Source organism: Mytilus trossulus, chromosome 8 (assembly GCF_036588685.1).
Source record: "Mytilus trossulus isolate FHL-02 chromosome 8, PNRI_Mtr1.1.1.hap1, whole genome shotgun sequence".
Taxonomy (NCBI): Eukaryota; Metazoa; Mollusca; class Bivalvia; order Mytilida; family Mytilidae; genus Mytilus; species Mytilus trossulus.
This window is the reverse complement of record NC_086380.1, coordinates 22,528,856-22,548,793: the sequence shown is the minus strand read 5'-3', so window position 1 is coordinate 22,548,793 and position 19,938 is coordinate 22,528,856. Positions and strand designations below refer to the sequence as shown.

Genomic DNA, 19,938 nt, shown 5'->3' with positions numbered 1-19,938 from the left:
AATGACCATTGTGAACTATGGAAAAACAGGTAAATATATATAGATTCTGTCACAAAACAATGCTATTATCATATTTTTTTATTTTTTCGAGACATACATGTCACAGATTTGTTCCACCTTCAAAAAGTCTTGTAGATCTTGTTAACGTTCTGTAAATGAACCATTATGAAACTATAATGCACGTGCATAGTTATATGATCAAGTGATAGAGTCTCGGCATGCACGTGCATAGCTATATGATAAAGTGGTAGAGTTTTGACATGTACGTGTATAGTTTAATGATCAAGTGGTAGAGTTTTGGCGTGTACCTGCATAGTTATCGGATCAAGAGGTAAAGTTTGTGCATGCACGTGCATAGTTTTATGATCAAGAGGTAGAGTTTGTGCGTGCACGTGTATAGTTTTATGATTAAGTGGTAGAGTTTTGGCATGAACCTGCATAGTTATTTGATCAAAAGGTAGAGTTTGTGCATGCACGTGCATACTTATTGGGGATCGATACAATAGCAGAGTATGATGAGTGCATAAATAATTGTACTTGTTACAAAAACACCTCAAATTAACAATTACAATTATTGACACATAGGCGTTTGATATCCATCATAAAATTGGATCCCATTCAGATAAGTTCTTAAAGAAATACCAGAGTGAAAACAACGCAACATATTGTATAAGAATATATATCATTGTTATTGACAATATATGTCAGTTTTATTTGTAATTAGGTGTACTATTTTTGTGCTTTGTTTACAATAAAAATGTTTATTTTCGGCCAACCTTTGGCTAGTGCTATGTTTAATTCACAGGGAAGACATTAATTATTGTATTACATACTTTTATCGTCATATATGATATTATATTAGGCTCTGAACTTTTATTTAATAGTTTGTGTATGTACGCGAGGTTCTTTTTCTGATTAGTTTCATGATCGACGGGAAATTTCCTTTTTTTCAAAACCAATGATAGTTTTTTTATTGCTTTTCCCATCATAAATTACTTGAAGGAATATATTCAAACTCATTACAAAAACACTAGATATCAATTCTATTAATTTATTTTCCCCTCTTAATTCAACCTTGTAGATTTCGAAACAGAGAAGGCTAATGCCACTACAAGGCAGCACTCGCACCTGCAAAGTGGAAAGGGATTAATATAAGTTGCATTTTTTCCCCCTATTTATCCACTGTAAATAAATATATTTAAACTAATTCAAAAGTAATATAAAATAAAAATAAAAATGAAAATGAAATGATAGCAGACAATAACTAACTTCTTGATTATCAACTGTTGGTGTGTTTTGGTTGACACCTTTAGACCCCCCTTTTATGACTTAAAAAAAAAAGTTTTTTCATCGAATGAATACTTAAAAAACTTTACCAAAATGTTATTAGAAAAAGATACAAAATTCAAAACATCAACATTATTTCAATAATGTATACGTGTGTTTACATATTTTCTTTTAGTTGAGGTAGAAGTTTTGGATGATAATTGTTATATCACTGGAGGAGGGTTACACGGGAGATACATAGTAAAACAGTTCCACTTCCACTGGGGAAAGGCTGATCACAGGGGCAGTGAACATGACGTTAATGGTAAACAGTTTCCAATGGAGGTATACAAATTAAATAAAAGATAGTCTATAGATATAGGAAGATGTGGTACGAGTGCCAATGAGACAACTCTCCATCCAATTAACAATTTATAAAAGTAAACCATTATAGGTCAATGAACGTAGTTCATTTTTAATTTTATCTACACTGTGCACCTTTAAAACAAAATTCGTGTAACTTCTGCACAATTGCATATCAAATATAGGGGAGGGATTCGGGTGAGGGTGGGAGATATTTAAGAGTCAAGAACAACATTTTTTTCAAATTTCTAGCAAAACCGATATTTAATATACACAATTCAGAATCAAAACCTTTCATAGTGAAAACTACATGAAAATATAAAAACGTACGAATCGTAATAAACCATTTTAATAAGAAAAAGAAATAGAGGGAGGTGTTAGGTATCTTAAAAACACTATAGCATTTTAATATATAATAAGATTAAAGCACTGTTATTTGAAAAAAGCATGGTAATATGGAATAAGACTAAGCATTGTTATTTGGAAAAAGACTAAAGCATTGTCATATGGAATAAGACTAAAGCGTTGTAATAAGAAACCAAGCATGGTAATTTGGAATAAGACTAAAGCACTGTTATATGGAATAAGACTAAAGCATTGTTATATGGAATAAGACTAAAACATTGTAATATGGAATAAGACATACGCATTGTCATATGGAATAAGACTTAACATTGTAATATGGCATAAGACTGTAGCACTGTAATATGTTATAAGACTGAAGCATAGTAATGTGGAATAAGACAAAAAAACTGTTATTGTTTTTATTAATGTGAGATTCTTTATTAGACACGGTGAACAAATTCAATATATGGGCAACTTATGAATTACGAAATATATATTGTTGTTTGATTAAAGAAATTAAAACACCTCTAGGGTTGTTTGTCATACTCTAAAAACGGCTAAGATATCAAATATCAATACATTCTGTTGAATAGAAGCGGTAACATTATAATTTTGTATCAATTTCTATTGATATTTCAACCTTTTTTGCAGAATTATCTTCCTTTGAATGTAAATATGTAATTTGGAATAAGACTAAAGCAATGTAATATGGAATAAGACCAAAGCAATGTAATATAGAATAAGACTAAAGCAATGTAATATGGAATAAGACTAAAGCAATGTAATGTGGAATAAAACTAAAGCAAAGTAATATGGAATAAGACGAAAGCAATGTAATATGGAATAAGACTAAAGCAATGTAATATGGAATAAGACTAAAGCATTGTAATATGGAATAAGACTAAAGCATTGCAATATGGAATAAGACTAAAGCAATGTAATAAAGGTGAATACAGGAAGTACCCCGACCATATATAGGCAGTGAATAAATGTTTAAAACTATTGAAATAATCCCCGCTCATCAATCTTACACACGTTTGAAATATATAAACACGCGGTTGCTTTTCACCAATCATATTTCTAGAATTATTACACAGTATATTGATATAAATATTAGGAGACGCAATGTTGTATGTAGCTATGATGCATTGAATCGAAATCAAGTAATATCATCTAATAGGTTAGAATGCAGTTTTGATATCAGAGTTACAGTACTGTTCATCATTGTCATTATATGTTTTTTTGCAGATGCATATAGTGTCCTACAGTTCTAGGTTTCGACAGTATAAAGATGCTTTGAACTCGACAGGAGCTTTAGCGGTCATTTCTTTCTTAATTGACGTAAGTATGGTAACTGTTTCAGTTTAAACATTTTAAAGTTTAAACAAAGTTTAATCATTTTAAACTATAAAAATAGTGAAATGTAACAATAATCTCATCATAAATTCCATGCAGGATTGACATTTTGTATTTTCGCCAGATGCGCGTTTCGCCTACAAAAGACTCTATCAGTTAAGCTCGAACAAAAAACTAGAGGATCTTGATAGCCTGTGTCGCTCACCTTGGTCTATGTGCATATTTAACCAAGGACAAAGATAGATTCATAAAACAATTGTGTTTTGGTGATGGTGATGTGTAGATCTTACTTTACTGAACATTCTTGCTATTTACAATTTTCTCTATCTATAATAAACTTAGCCCATTAATTACAGAGGAAAATATCATTGAAAAAAATAACTAAAATGAACCAAATTAATGAAAATTGTGAGAAAATTGACTATAAAGAGCAATAACTCCTTAAAGGGTCAACCATTTCGGTCATGTCGACTTATTTGTAGATCTTATTTTGCTGAGCATTATTGCTGTTTACAATTTATCTATATCAATAATAATATTCAAGATAAAAATTTGACAGGTTGATTACATCCAAAATTACCATCGTATTGGCAGCGTGATTTTTTAACACTCCCGGTGTACGTCGGAGCTATACCCTGATGTGTGACGCCGGTACAACACTCATTGGTTTATTCGTTACAGATTGGCAGTTCTACACTTGACATGAGTTATCTCCCTTGTAACACTCTTTTGGTCATTGATTTTTTCGTACAGATTGGAGGTGCTACACTCGACATGAGTTATCTCCCTTCTAACGCTCTTGTGATCATTGCTTTTATCGTTTCAGGTAAACGGTGCTAACACCTCGACATACGTTATCTCCCTTCTATCGCTCTTGTGCTCATTGATTTTGTCGTTGAAGATTTGCGAGATATGAGTTATCTCCGTTGTAACACTCTATTGATCATTGCTTTTGTCATAACAGATTGGCGGTGCTACACTCGACATGAGTTATTTCCCTTCTTACACATTTCTGCTCATTGCTTTTATCGTTACAGATTGGCGGTGCTAACACCATGTTTGATGAGATATGTGATTGTTTTGCTCAAATAATCCGCGAAGGTAAATACTATATACTAGTATGTTATCAGGCCTGAGACAAACCATCAGCAAATCGGTAATTTCAAATTTCACAAGAAAAAAAAGTATTTTTTAGGATATTCAGCATTGTTTGGCTTTGTGAGTCTCTGACTTCTCTCGACTATTTTGTCAACCATCTCTAATTCGTCTGTGTGTGAACATGACTCATTACCTCACAAACGGCCAATAATCTTTAGATCAATAACCTGTTATCAACGAAAAACACAAATCATTAGTCATGTTTTTATATTTGTAAATAAATATTCAGTATTTTTGTGATATACTTTTTTTGTGCAAGAAATAATGCTCTCTCTTAAAAAACACAAGTCAGCCATTTTCCATCGCCCCCTTCCGACGTACTATCATCGTTTCTCAAGACTATACTCGCTTATGGTGACATTTTCTCCACAGAAAGGGTATCGAGCCAGGAACTGATTTATTTGCAGTCCGATGCGCTAACAACAACAACAGCACCACGTCTCTTTATATGTATGTAATACTAAATATTATCCAATGATTTTTCCCGACACATGTAATAGAATTACTATAGCAAGCAAACTATGAGATTTATATTTATTCTTGTTGCTTTTTATTTTTAGATGATAATGTAACAATGCCACTATTTTCTATGACGTCACTGTTTCCGTCACCACATGATGTGTACTACAGGTATTACGGTAGTTTGACGACGCCACCATGCCACGAAAGTGTTATATGGACTGTAATTAAATCACCTATTTCTATTTCAAAACAACAGGTAGTACATCGCATTAATCACCATAAATATAACATCATCTTACAACAAAAAGAGAATTACAACGAAATATGTATCCTCCGTCCTTGAGTTACCGTAAATGCCTTTCTAATTATAATGTATTTCATGTGCACTTTCATATTATCATTATTTATGTACAAATACTTATCAGAAAAACATCAAACAAAATCACAGACCGGATGTTGCATGTATTCCCTCATTTAAGAAAAACTGAACTTTATTTTTGATTTCATATACTTTTGAAACGCTTGATTTGAGAAAAATATTTTAAAAACTTTACAATATTATTCAAAGCGAATATCATAAAGTAATAGTGTATTTGCCAATTACCGATTTAATTATTTTATCATACTATTTTTGAACAAATTACTTCCCTTTAGAAATCGTAGACTGGTTCAAAACATGACAAAATTTGTTTTTGCCAAAGCAAGTCATGATGTATTGAAAGTGATATATCGGTTGGTTAACTCATTTTTCATTCAAAATAATTGCTGATGTCAAAAATATTTAGCTTAACAACAAAATTAATTAGTGGAATTAAAGGATTTTGAAATCTTAGAGATAACTCACATTACGCTAAGGTAAATTTCATTTTTCTGCTAGCTCTCCATTGTATAATTAGACAATATACGTATAGTGTCTTGAAATATGAAATTTATTTGTATAAGGCTTAGAAACGGGAAAATGTGAGGTTCTACCGAGCATTTTCCCGTTTCGTGCCGAATACAAATAAATTTCATATTTCAAGACACTATACGTATATTGTCTTTATACTGAAATCGAAAAAAAAATGAAAAATGAAAAAAACATGTAACAAAAATTGTTAAAAAAAGTGTTTGGAATTTCCCTCTTGGGGGTACCATTTTGGGGTATTTCCCTATGAGCGTAGTCCAGGTGGTAAGACATTGGCGTATTAAGGAATTAGAAAGGGAAAATGAACTTAATTAATAGCATTTGATAAACATGATATATAAATAACCAATTTGAAGACATAAAAGTTTAAATTCAAAAAAGTTTGACCATTGTTACTTTACGTTGTCATGGTCGTGACGTGATGTTGTTGATGAAATACAATAAGGAGGCGGGGCTTATAGGTCAATTGGGGTCATTGACGTATAAAGCTAACGTTTATACGTATAGCTTTATCTGTACAGTAAAATAGCTGATTGCAGTATAATAAAAATTAATGTCCTTCAAAAAGGGATCTCATTTTACAGGGTCGATTGAGGGAATTGGTAAAAAGACTATTAACGCTAACTGTAGTTATGGGCAAAGCTTTGTATGAGTCGATATTTTATTGAAATGATTAAAGGAGATTATGGATACATATAACTTAAGCTGTCAAAGATTAAGTAACACCAAATTGAGGTATATATTTTTTTCAAACATGCAAATAATTATATATCTTGTTTCAGATATATTTATTCCGTTTTCTTGGAAACCGTCATATAAACAAACACCGTGATTTAGCTGACAATTTTAGGCCATTGCAAGCTCTATATGGCAGAAAGGTATATGCCAACAACATACGTGGAATGCCTTCAGAAAGAAGCACTAGGGCGAAGGCGCGCATTGTGAAAATAACTACATCAAGGTACAAAAGTGTCAAGCCACGACGCAAGGTTTCAAAGACAAGCAGGCGACAATTCAACTTTTCTTCAAGTCGTAAGACAACCATTCGCGAAAGTTTTCCTAATGCAAACATTATGACAGCTCGCAATAAAAAATCATTGGATAAATATATCAATAAACTATCAAATCAGCTGAAAACAGAACTACGTGGTGTCAATGGAGATGATAACAGAAATCAGTTACGGAATCTGGTAAAATTTAACCGGAAAGATAAACATTTAAAAGTACGAACTTTATGACAAGTAGCATTTACACAGATAAAAGAAGATGTGGTATTAGTGCCAATGAGACAACTATTCAACCAAGTTACAATTTGTAAAAGTTTACCGTTATTGGTCAAAAGTATGGCCTTCGAAACTGAGCCTTCGCTCACATCGAACAGCGAGCTATTAAAGGCCCCAATAATGACTCGTGTTAAACCATTCCATTAGGAAAAACAACGGCCCAATCTATATGAAAAAAAAAGAGTAACGAAAAACGCTTATGAACCACATCAACCAATGACCTTCACTGATTATGAGCTTCCTGACTTATCAGGCTTGTTCACAAGATAACAATCTTTCAGCAGGAAGAAATTATTCTGGTATCCTCCTTTTCTCCTTTAGTCGGCTAATACATCATTTGATTAATGGACGTGTTTTGTATTTTGTAAGATGTGTCTTTTTTTGCCCTCTCAATATTTGGTGTTTGTGAATAAATGAAGTGCATGTTTGATTCCGTCCAAGGGTTTCCTCAACATAACATTGCAAATTCCATTTTAAAACAGTTAAAATTTATCCAAAGTAATGTCATCGATATTTAAAGAAATGCAACCGAGCGTATAACATGTACAATGTGGATCCAAATTAGAAACCTTTCATGCAATTTCACCTTATCCGCCTTCAAGGCTTCAGATATAAAGCCAAATAGATTTGTTTTAGAAATATTGTAAATAACAATAAATTTCTGTAAATATTCTGCCGAAAATTATGGAAAATTATTTTAAATCTGAAACTGTATCATGCGTTGTAATTTTTTTTTATAAATATACACTTTTATAATTATGTACTTTTTATAGTAAAGAAATATATATTTTTTTATATTTCAGTCCCCTATTTATACTCTGTACGACAAGCAGGTGATCCGGATTCCATACACCAACAAGCTATTTCTAACAAACAAATACGGTATCAGCAGTAACAGGTACCACAAATCCAACAAAGTTCAGCAAAGACGAAAATACAGTTCTATGATACAACAACGTACACATGGTTATTAAACTCCATATAAGTAAAGTAAAATTGCTGCTTCAAAAATCACTTATATAAATAATCTATGCAGTTTATTGCGGAACACGTATATGCCAAAGAAATGTAAAAGTATTAATCCCTCTAAATGATATTAGGAATAAACTAAGATGATAAAAGGTCGTAATATGCAGTACAATTATTCACAAAAGTACAGAGAGATGTTCGAAGACACAAGAAAATATCGTTATATGCATATGTCTATGAAATAAACATAACATATTAATATCATTGTTTTTTTTTGTGATTGGTCCTTTAAGAACCACTTCAAGTCATTTCAATTATTCTATTTTGAACCATTTGTGATGCGACTAAATGTTGTCAATCCTTTTCAAGATTAAGGGATGTTGATCATCCAACCATTCGTATCTAACAGAATCTGATGCATGCGACGTAAAATCACCAATGTATTTATCGTCAACGATCTTCAGTTGCAACAGACAACGCTAACAGAATACAATTATAATTAACAATTAACAACCATTGAAATATCTTCGCAGATATTCTGTCCCTTCTATTTACTTTTTATGTATAAACACGAGCATTTTATTTTCATTTTGAATTAGGAAAAGTGTTAGAAAAAGTAAAACATTTGTACTTTGATGGTTATTGTGAGTGCATTCTCTCATACTAGATTTTCATTTACTGCTTTTCTGTATTAATGATGCTTAAAGTCATCTCTTAAATAGTTTCACATTCTGTCATTCCTTTTATAGGTAACAATATCTAACTATTCATCCTCTGTTCAATTTATGTTTGCACTGTTACAAACCCTCATTCAAACCAATACAAACTCACAGCTATAGTTTCAGATATTGCAAGTCACAGACTTTTCAAGCCAGTCCGCATTGGAAAAGATGGAAAATAGAAAAGATCTTTCCCGAATCTTTCCTTTGCCAACAAATTAAAGGACGCGATGGCGTCAACGTAGGCAATATTCTTCATTATAAATTAGTTCAATCGAAAATATCTTCTTTGTCAAAGATCAATCTATACCAATCATTTCTTATCCTATACCAAACCTATTGCAACTAAAATTTTCAATTACAAACAGGTTTTATAGGATCTCAAAATTGACGACTTCAAGTCTAAACCTCCTGATTGCACATGTGCTACTTCCAAATTCACATATTATCCGGCTGTCCATGTTATTACCGGTGACCGCAACACTATTAATAACACTTCCCTACAAAATGTGTTATCAAAATATCGTGAACCTAAATCCATCAATTGGAAATACAACTTTAAAATGTTGATGGATACAGTCGAAAATCATGTCAGGCAATGGGCTAAGCGCGGGAAGGTAGACAAAGAAACTCTTTCAGAATGGACTAAAGCAGTGAGGTCGTCGATACAAATCAGAATTAAGAAACCGAATGGGTCTATCAATGTCCATGCTACGTCAATCTTTAAAGACCCAAATGTTGCAACAATTATCCTTCCTCCATGGCAAATATGTCGTTTTCCCGCAGATCAAGCCAAAAAACAACATCGTGTTTGTGTGTAAAACTCATTACATGAACTGCTTGATAAACGAATGAGGTATTGACAATTCACTTGGAAACTCAACATATACCCTCACGACCCTTACCAAAGAGGAAATCCTGGATGATAATAGGTCTGTTGTATGTTCCTTTGGAATTTCCACCAAAGATGAATAACTGGATCTTCAATCACTGTATTGGTGACCTAAACTTCATAATATCCTTACGAACAACGGTACATTGCTAGGTCGTCCGAGTGCTTCATGCAACCTCTTTCTAAATTATTAACATCTATTTTATCAGCAATTTTAAGACGGGCTTCAAAGTAAGTGTGCAACTGCCTATTCCGAAGGTGCCGTGAATCAGATGTGGATACTTACAAATTCCAAAGATCTTTCAAAATACGTACAATCTAACTTTTTTTCATCTTGTAATAGTATTAAACCATTTGACTTTTCTACACTTTACACAAGTATTCCACATTCCAAACTAAAAAGACAAATTGAAAGATTTGGTATTGCATTGTTTCATAAAAAATAAGTGCCAACGTAAATACAGGTATCTTGTCTTAGGGAGGGATAAATCCTACTTTGTAAAGGATCACTATGAGTGAAACAAAAAATTATCTGAAACTGACATGATCAAAATGCTTAATTTCCTGCTTGACAACATATTGGATACGTTCGGAGGACGTGTTTTTCACCAGACTGTCGGCATTCCAATGGGAAATAATCTTTGTTTACTATTTGTTTACTCATTGGTTTTGATAGTTATTGTCATTGTGCCCCTCTTCTTGCCGACTTGAATTGTTTCTTTATTATTATGAGGCTGACTTCATACAGGAACTTCTTAGGAAGAAAGATAAGAAGTAAGCAATATCCTTTAACTGTACTTTTCACTATATAGACGTTCTTTCACTAAATAATACAAAATTTGGTGACTGTGTTGAACGCATATATCCCATCGCACAAGAAATAAAGGATACAAATGATACAGTAAAGTCGGCTTCATATCTTGACTTACATCTAGAAATTGACAATGAGGGTCGGTTGAAAACAAAACTTTACGACAAAAGAGATGATTTCAGCTTTTCAATTGTGAACTTTCCATTTCTAAATAGCAACAGTCCAGCTGCACCTCCATACAGTGTATATATCTCCCAATTGATACGATATCCTTATGCTTGCAATTCCTATCATAAATGTCTTGATAGAGGGTTGCTGCTCACAAGGAAGCTAGTAAACCAAGGTTTCAAAAAGTTGAAATAATCCCTTTTACAGATTTCGCTTTTTGCTTAAACTGTTAAACTAGGTAAGAAAACAGGAATAGGGTCAATTTCTTAGCTTCATATCTAAACATTGCCTTGATGATGACTCGTTTCATTTGATGATCAGTATGGATACTTATAACTGTCACTCTGTGTCTTATTAACAAGCGTATTATAAAAAAGGTACATCTCTATTTATCTATATATATCAAACATTAAAATTTGTTTAAACGACACTAGTTAAGGAATACAGGAATATATAATGAGCTTCATCAATCTAGAATGATGGAATGGTAACAACAAAAACAGTAAATTGTTTGCAAAGAAAGAATAATGACTAACACAATGTATGACAGAAAAACTTGTTTAAAAAATTAGTCCTCACACTTTAATTGTAAAATCTATCATGACATATTCATATTATAAATATGTACATGCATATCTTTTGCGGTAGATGGTTTGCTGGAATATGTAATAAGATTCCATTAAAACAATACAATGTATGTATTAAATGCCTTGCATTTTTACGTGATTTCTGTGTTTTGTGGTTCTTTTCGCGTGAATGGAGATGCAGGTAAGATAATTCTATTTTTCATGACAATTTTAATTGTCGATTGATCTGACTTTTTTCAATTCTTATATATTTGTATTTGAATATATCATCTACGTTTGTTTTTCCTACGTAATTTACATCACCTTTATTTGTGTTTTTTTCGAAATAAATGGAAATTTAAAAAAAAAATATTTACGACTGATTTTTGTATACTAGTATATGATGTTTTTTTTGTCATAAATATAGAAATAAGCATCTTGAGAATATATTGTATGATTGCCAATGAGACAACTATCCATCAAATTTCGAATGAAGTGAATGTAAGAAATTTGAGGTAACCGTAATGCCTTCTACAATGAGAAAAATCCATGTCGTAAGGTCGGCTATAAAAGGTCCAGATATAACATCATATATGAAACAATTTAATTAAGAAAGCTAACACAAACAGTTATGCTAAAAATGTACTTTGGTCGATACACATGTTCCACATTTGATTAGATATACTTATTGTTGAAAACAATTGAGTCAATACCACAGTTGGTTGATATGATAATAATTTTTTTCGAAACACTTGGTCGATAGGTGATAACTATATGATCTCTAAATTGCACATATTCAAAGTTTGTTTTTTTCCATATTTTCTTTAATTTCAGGAAACATGTGGGGATATCAAGATGGTATACGTAAGTAATTGGTTTATTTGTAGACAAATATTTCAAATGTAATGTTTGGATTTGATGCTACAATATGAGATTCACATAATTCAATATCTCAACCCTGATTCCATTCAAGAATGAGTCTCAAATCCATATGCGTCGAATGATAGTAGATATGACTACAAATTTATTTTCATTCATGATTCATTTTAGATATAAGTTTTATTTCTTTTTGGGTCCTTGATGACCGAACGGAAGAAGAATTCAACCTACTATATCACTAGCCTGCCATTATTTCTCTGTTAACCCACTCTCTACTGATATTCGATAAAAATGATACAGATAATACAAATACAATCCATCACATAAATGAACATTATGTGAATATGCTGTTATATTTAAAATTCAATTCATTAGAAAGATTTACTATATACAATGTATATATATATCAAGTTCTATCAGTATTGAATAATAAATTGTTACATATCAAAGGTTAGATAAGTTTCGACACCACCTGGTCCAGAACATGCACAAGTCGTTGTTGGACGCTTGCAAAGAACAACCAATCAAAACATCACAACAATCCGAAATCATAAAAAAATGCTATTCTAAGGCCTGAAATTTGACGGGCAGATAGAATTTTATGGAAATTATGTGTTATTATTTTTTCATCAAATATTTTATTTACTGTTTTCTAATTTCATCACAAATGCATTATGTTGGGTAGTTATTCTAACATAATGGTAATTCTAAGTTGTTGTCACCACGGTGTACCATCGTCATCGGAATTTTGGTTCCACTATAGCAGAGAAAATGGAAATATACCAATAGCTGCGCGCAACTCTCTATATCTTTTTTCTATAGATCGTGCTATATTGCCAAGCGTGTAATAAAAATATTAAAACAGTATATGATAACTTACAAGGATTTATTAAGGTGACACAGCAGGTATATAAAAATAAACAAAGCAATGCAATCAAAACAACGATATACAATCAATACATACGGTTAAAGGTGAATAGTCACCGATCGACAAACAAACCAACCAAAACACGGGTTATCTCTTTTTTTCTGTAGCTCCCGCTGAATGGCCAAGAGAATATAGAACATGTGGTGGTCGGCGGCAATCACCGATCAACATACAAACAAGTCAAATAGTTGTGGATGAACGATTAGGCAGGTTTGACCTCAGTGATCTGAATATGATCAACAACATTCGGTTGACATTGAAAAATAATGGACACACAGGTATAGTGATGAGGAAACTGTATTAACAGTAAATAAAAAAAAATATCACGAGTTACAAAAGAGGGACGAAAGATACCAGAGGGAAAGTCCAACTCATAAATTGAAAAAAACAAAACTGACAACGCTATGGCTAAAAATGAAAGAGTCAAACAGACAAACAATAGTGCACATTACACAACATAGAAAGCTAAAGAATAAACAACAAAATGTGTGCGGCACCAATGTTAACAAATGATAATAACATTTTCAAATGATGGTTTCTGTTTACTAGTATTTGAAGTTCAAATTACAACGCATTGCATTCACTTGTGTGCATCTGTTCGTTTGCTTAAATTTCCACAAAAATGTACAAGATTCCGCCAAAAATGTTAACATTTGATTTATACATAATGACACATTCTAAAAGTTAGGGTTTTCTTTTGTTAATACTAATTACCTGGATAATCTAAAAACAGTTGTAAAAATTGTACTTAAAAATAGAAATCGTGACTTTTGAATTATTATTTTGAATGATCAATTAAATCATCAATCATGTCTGAAAGTCAGTTGTTCTTATTAAATCATCCAATGACTGCACTATTGCACATACATAGTAGAAACTAATGCCTATTCAAAGTTTCTCTTCTCACTTATCTCCCTTACAAAGTATATTTCATTTAGTTGAAGTTGACGTAGAAGGACGTAACAACTTAGCAGTAATTGGTGGAGGACTTCCTGAGCCCTATCTTGTAAAACAGTTTCACTTCCATTGGGGCTCACAGGACAGCAGAGGATCAGAACATGATATAAATGGACGATTTTTTCCTATGGAGGTATTGAAAACTTTTATCATTTTCCCCTCAATGCATTGGACAAATTAGAATATCAACATGGATATATAATTATATAATTTTTATATGTTGTGTACAAGTTGTAACGTTAAGTTTTTTTTATACAAATTATCAGTGTTGTGTGAACCGCTTAACACATATGGTTGATTCAAGCACACAGTCTTTTGTTACTGCATATTGATGTCAAGTTTCCACAACTACATAATACAGTATAATACTGAGTCTTGATACAAAATCATTGTAAGAACACAAAAAGGCGTTTTATGGATATGATTTTGGTATTAGTAGAAAAATAAAATTACAATTCAAACCATTTAGGTGTTTTCATTTCCAGCTTGATGACAAGGAGAATGACAATACATGTTAGGTTGAAGTATATGTAAATTTCGATACATGACATTAAACGAATACATTTTAGAAGATAAACTTTTATCTCCTGGTGCAAAAAGGTATGTGTCAAAAAACTTAAAATTTGTACAAAAACCCTGTACAAATTTATTTAATACACAAACTCACATCTCTTGTTCACAACATATATATAGCCAAAAAAAAGTAAGAAGAATGCATTTAATATTCGTTTATTTCATAACATGACATTTCCTAAATGATTTGGAACAAAATGGTATTGAAGATAGTCTGCATATATGTTTGAAAACATTTTCCGAAGTTTGCCGATGTTCAGCTTTTATAAATCGAATAAGAATTCAAATCAAGGAACCAAAGACACTCTAAGAAGATAGCGTACACTAAAAAAGGGGATAAACAGGGTAATCTTATCATGATTTGCGTGTATCATTCACAATTAGAATCCAATTCATTCAAATAAAGGAATATTACACAAGGCTGTAATCAATATCTTAGTATGCGTAAAATTTAATATATGAGCTAGAATATGAAGAAGACAGAGAAAACATTATTGACAAGCTTGTATCCGTCGATACATGTAAAACTATTGTTTAATTAAATTCAAATCATTGGGAAAAAAAACAATGTTTAATGAAGTATAAATGATAGTACAATTTATGAAGTTTATCATCCCTATAAATGTTTTCTTGACAAGATGTAACTTTCATTATTTTCGTGAATTTAGATGCATGTTGTGACCTACTCACAGAGATACAGAATGTTTGAAGAAGCTAAAAATGCCACTGGAGGCCTCGCTGTGTTGTCGTTTCTTTTTGATGTACGTATATTGTAGCGCAGTAGACACATATTGTTGTTTCACGTTCAAGTTAGAGTCGTTAGTTAATTCAAATGTTCTCGAAAATAAAACTCTCGAAACGTCTCGAATTTGTTTGATCATTTATACAGTTATTTAACTATGTCTTTTAAACGACGCCTCTATAGGCAAGCTACCATGTGCGATTGTTTATTTTATTTTAACCAGAAATATTAAGCAAGGGAAAAAGGCAATTTTGCGCCTGTCTCAGATCAGGAGCCTCTGGCCCTTGTTTGTCTGGTATGATTTTTAATTTTTGTTTTTTGTGTATAATTCGGAGCTTAGTATGATGTCTATTATCACTGAACTAGTATAGATATTTGTTAAGGAACCAGCTGAAGGACGCCTTCGGGTGCGGGAGTTTTTCGCTGCATTTAAGACCTATTGGTGACCCTCGGCTGCTATCTGTTCTATGGTCGGGTTGTTGTCGCTTTGACACATATTTCCCATTTCCATTCTCAATTTTATTTTTACAACATCACAAAGAGAAATGTTGTATATTTCTAATAACTAATATCCTTCATCAGTAAGATGTCAAATGATTCTGATCTTGTACATGTACATGAGGTAATCAAACTGAAATAATAATCTTGAAAGTTATACAAATTAGCACGAACCGATAATACTACTTTTATAAGAGAATACGAGTGACATGCAAGTCAAACATAGGGCTTTGATAGCGACAATTTGAAATTGATTCATACACTCACTTTACATTTAAATAGAAAATGAAATCAGTTCATTAAATGTAATAAATTATGACATATGAGTGAAAAATAGTGCAGATTGTAACCTTTGAAAAAATATGTCCAGTGGAGCATTATCTTGGTTGAAACGGTTTTCTCCAGGTAGCCATCTGGTATATTATGAATGAGTTATTTACATAATGCTATGTCTAGTAAGATTGTCTATTACATCTGTTTAAGGTTGGAGATGATAATCCTGCCTTTGACGAAATCATTTCTCATATGAACGAAGTTCAACACAAAGGTAATATTAGCCTTCGAGTATTGCAGTAGATATTGATAAAAAAATGACCAATGAAAGTGTATCATTTAGTCATAAAATCTGTATTTGAGCAAAAGAGATCACCCCTGTTTTTCTGGGTTCTGCGATCACCCACGGTTTTCATGTGGATTCTGAGATCATCCCATTTATTTAGGTGGGTTAATGTCAGTCTATAATTTTCTTTGAGGTATTTTTTGTATAATTTGTATTTCTGTCCTTTTTTATTAGCCATGTTGATGTTTGTATGTCTCTGTTCGTTGAGGTAAGAAGAAGTAAGCAATCTTCATCTCTCCAGATCACGCAATAACAATGTGTTCTTGTTGCTTTTTAAATACGGTTCTAAGCCGGTTGTTGTGATATGTAAGTCTGTGTTTTGTATGCCCCATTTATGGGCATTATGTTTTCTGATCTGTGCGTCCGTTCGTCTGTTCATTCGTGCGTCCGTCCGTTCGTTCGCCTGTCCCGCTTCAAGTTTTTGGTCGAGCTAGTTTTGATGAAGTTGAAGACTAATCAACTTGAACTTAGTATTCATGTTTCTTATGATACGATATGATCATCCTTTTTTTAATGCAAAAAACGAGCACTGAACACAGAACACAGAAAAGATAGTGCGATTGGGGCATCCGTTTACTATGAACCCACTCTTGTTTTATCATTTAGTCTTTCATACATTTTTTGTATTTGTTTGTCCTGTTATTCTGTAATATTTTTATTTTAGAAACATGTAATAATATACCTGAGTGACATCGACAGTGTACATTTAAATATAAAATATGTTACGGGTTTTACCGACAGAGCAGGCACTGCTGACTTATCATGAGAACATTATATAGATACATGTATAAGAAGATGTGGTAGAAGTGCCAATGACACAACTCTTCGACCAAGTCACAATTTGTAAGGGTAAACCATAATGTAGTTCAAAGCTAAACAGAGCGTTGGCTCACACCGAACAGCATGCTATTATATACGGCCCCCGAAATGACTACTATAGTGTTAAACCTTTCAAACGGGGAAACCAACGGTCTAATCTATATAAAAAAACTACGTTCATGTCCCTAAATTATACATTTTCTTCGGTAAATTGCTTTTGGACTATTGATGTCTAGTAATAAGGTTGATACTTCTTTCATAAAATTAATGTTATACATTTTATTGTTTTAATTCTAGGATACTTGATTTAAAATATTTTAAACGCACAATTTTATAAAACAGGCTTCAACATTATTCAATACCCTGTTATTTAGTGGTTGTCGTTGAATGATTTGATGCATTAATATTTCTCGATTTTAATATTGATTAAACTGTTGGTTGTCATATTTGAATTGTTTTATATTCAAGTATTTTTGGACCTTTATAGCTTGTTGTTCTGTGGTAGCCAATGATCCGTGATTTAAGCCGTACTTCGACCTACAACTGTTTACTTTTCATACATTGTAACCTGGATGGAGATTTGTCTCATTGGTACTCATAGCACATTTTCTTAAATATTTACATCTTTGTTTTCAGACGATCATGTAAACATTGAAGCATTTGCTTTAAGGTCCCTGTTTCCACGATCCACTGATGTATTTTATAGATATTATGGTGGACTGACAACGCCGCCATGTTATGAGAGTGTAATCTGGACAATATTTCAAGAGCATATACGAATTTCTGAAAGACAGGTGATAGTTAATTTACATTTATATATGTTACTGCTAAATGCATATAAGTTCATATGCTTCTACATAGGCAGATGATCCCTGACCATGAGTAATTATCTTGTTTTGTTATCAACAGATCGGAGCATATGAGCGTTTCGACAGTATATTTGTTTCTCGTTTGAATATCAACCGACCGGACCATATGAGTATTTAAACAACATAGGTATTTTTCGAATAAAATTTACATTCCCTCGCTACAGAGCACTTTGCCTTTTTTCTGAACCCCTAACAAAGTAAGTAAGTAACTGAATTCCATTATCTGAAGCATTTTATCTGAATCTTGTTGTAACTGTAAATACAAAGCACCTTTGTCGTGTCAATACGTGTATGGTCCTGAACCTACACAATTACATCATTGTCGTAAGAGATAAAAAAGATAAATCATGATATATATGGTTAAAAACGAAACATAGTAATACATTTATTTAATAGTTGTGGGATTATAGAGCGGCCTACAATTTGCAAGACGGGACTATATGTTTTGTTTCCTTAACCAGGTGACGACTGTTCTTACAATGGATATGCATGTTTTCTTCTTGTACTATTTCGGCTGTTAAAGTTTTAAAAAAAGTTTTAAAAAGAAAAAAAAAACGAATATACCGAACTCCGAGGAAAATTACAAATGAATAGTCCCTAAGCAAATGCCAAAATCAAAATCCTAAACTCATCAAACAAATGGATAACAACTGTCACATTCCTGACTCGCTATAAAAAAAATTCAATGTAGAAAATGGTGGATGAAACCTTGTATTATACGATTAGCTAAACCTCTCACTTGTACGACAGTCGCATCAAATTCCGATTTATTGACATCGATGCATGCCAAAAAAAAACCTTACATAATAGGTATAAAAATGTCAGACATAGGGGTACAACAGTCAACATCGTGTTATAATATTAATCACTACAAAGTAAACAAATATGTCAACAAAGACAAACGAAAAGGCATAAAGACAAAGCCCATTAGATAAAAAGAAAGACAAGCATAACCATAGCACAACAACCTAATGACGAGATGTGCAAGTAACGAGCCATTTCAAATGAATCAATTATAAAAAAAAAGAAAATATGTCAACAACCTTTAGGATCTTTCATAGTAAATAATGCGGTATGTGATTTGTTTATTGTTGAAGGCCGTATGGTGACTCTAACTGTTATTTCTGTGTATTATGAAGATCTGTCTCATTGGCAATCATACCACATCTATTGATTTTGTTTTTGATACATCTTAAATTATTGCTAAGTTTTTTATGTGTGTGTGTTATTCTTATCCCTTTATAGATAAACCAATTCAGACATCTAGGCGATCGTCATTTTGTGCGTTTCCGAGGACTGTCGGACAATTATCGACCAACGCAGCCTTTAAATGGAAGATATGTTTATACCAATACTCCAATGGGTTATCAATATCGCAGGGAAGGTACATTCGGAAGACAACCTCTGCGACCAATGTCTGCTCCAAACAGACAGTTTGTTTTTAGTAAACTTATCATGTCGCAGGTAGATGTTTATAGATTTTTAAACAGAATAGTATGAAGGGAAATGTTAGTGTGACAGTGAAGCAACATTGAAAACCTCCAATAAAAAGAAAATATATGTGGTATACATCTATGACACATAAACAGTTTATCATGGGCACAGCAAAACACACAAACATGGGCGATCCATCTCTGACACATAATCAATATTTGTGCACAGCAAAACACACACACAGCAAAAGTTAAGGAACAGTGCTTGTATAACTAAACAAATGTTTATTTATTTCTGATTTACAAGATTGATCGTTTATATAAATATACAGCGTTAATTTCCATTGTTTAACGAG

At 32.3% G+C, this 19,938-nt stretch overlaps 2 protein-coding genes across 2 annotated transcripts in view; both read left to right on the top strand.

Moving 5' to 3' along the window:
• The first annotated feature begins 1 nt into the window (after nt 1).
• On the top strand, nt 2–8,269 carry LOC134727475 (carbonic anhydrase 1-like). Its single transcript, XM_063591856.1, has 7 exons — nt 2–29; nt 1,463–1,611; nt 3,223–3,315; nt 4,368–4,431; nt 5,049–5,206; nt 6,640–7,080; nt 7,944–8,269. The coding sequence occupies exons 1-7, from the start codon at nt 2–4 to the stop codon at nt 8,112–8,114; spliced, it is 1,104 nt and encodes a 367-aa protein (XP_063447926.1). The 3' UTR covers nt 8,115–8,269.
• Nucleotides 8,270–11,360: 3,091 nt separating this feature from the next.
• Nucleotides 11,361–19,938, top strand: part of LOC134727474 (uncharacterized) — a 31,708-nt gene continuing 23,130 nt past the window's right edge. The window contains exons 1-8 of the mRNA XM_063591855.1: nt 11,361–11,467; nt 12,100–12,129; nt 13,180–13,350; nt 14,011–14,162; nt 15,271–15,363; nt 16,326–16,389; nt 17,917–18,074; nt 19,395–19,613. Of these exons, the coding sequence (XP_063447925.1) occupies nt 11,392–11,467; nt 12,100–12,129; nt 13,180–13,350; nt 14,011–14,162; nt 15,271–15,363; nt 16,326–16,389; nt 17,917–18,074; nt 19,395–19,613 (963 nt within the window). The 5' untranslated portion in view covers nt 11,361–11,391. The remainder of the gene's footprint in view (nt 11,468–12,099; nt 12,130–13,179; nt 13,351–14,010; nt 14,163–15,270; nt 15,364–16,325; nt 16,390–17,916; nt 18,075–19,394; nt 19,614–19,938) is intronic.

Coding starts and splice junctions, on each gene's coding strand:
- LOC134727475 (XM_063591856.1), top strand. CDS start 2: ATGACCATTGTGAACTATGGAAAAACAG. Junction 3,316..4,367: donor TCATTTCTTTCTTAATTGAC/GTAAGTATGGTA, acceptor TTATCGTTACAG/ATTGGCGGTGCTAACACCAT. Junction 4,432..5,048: donor TGCTCAAATAATCCGCGAAG/GTAAATACTATA, acceptor TTTTATTTTTAG/ATGATAATGTAACAATGCCA.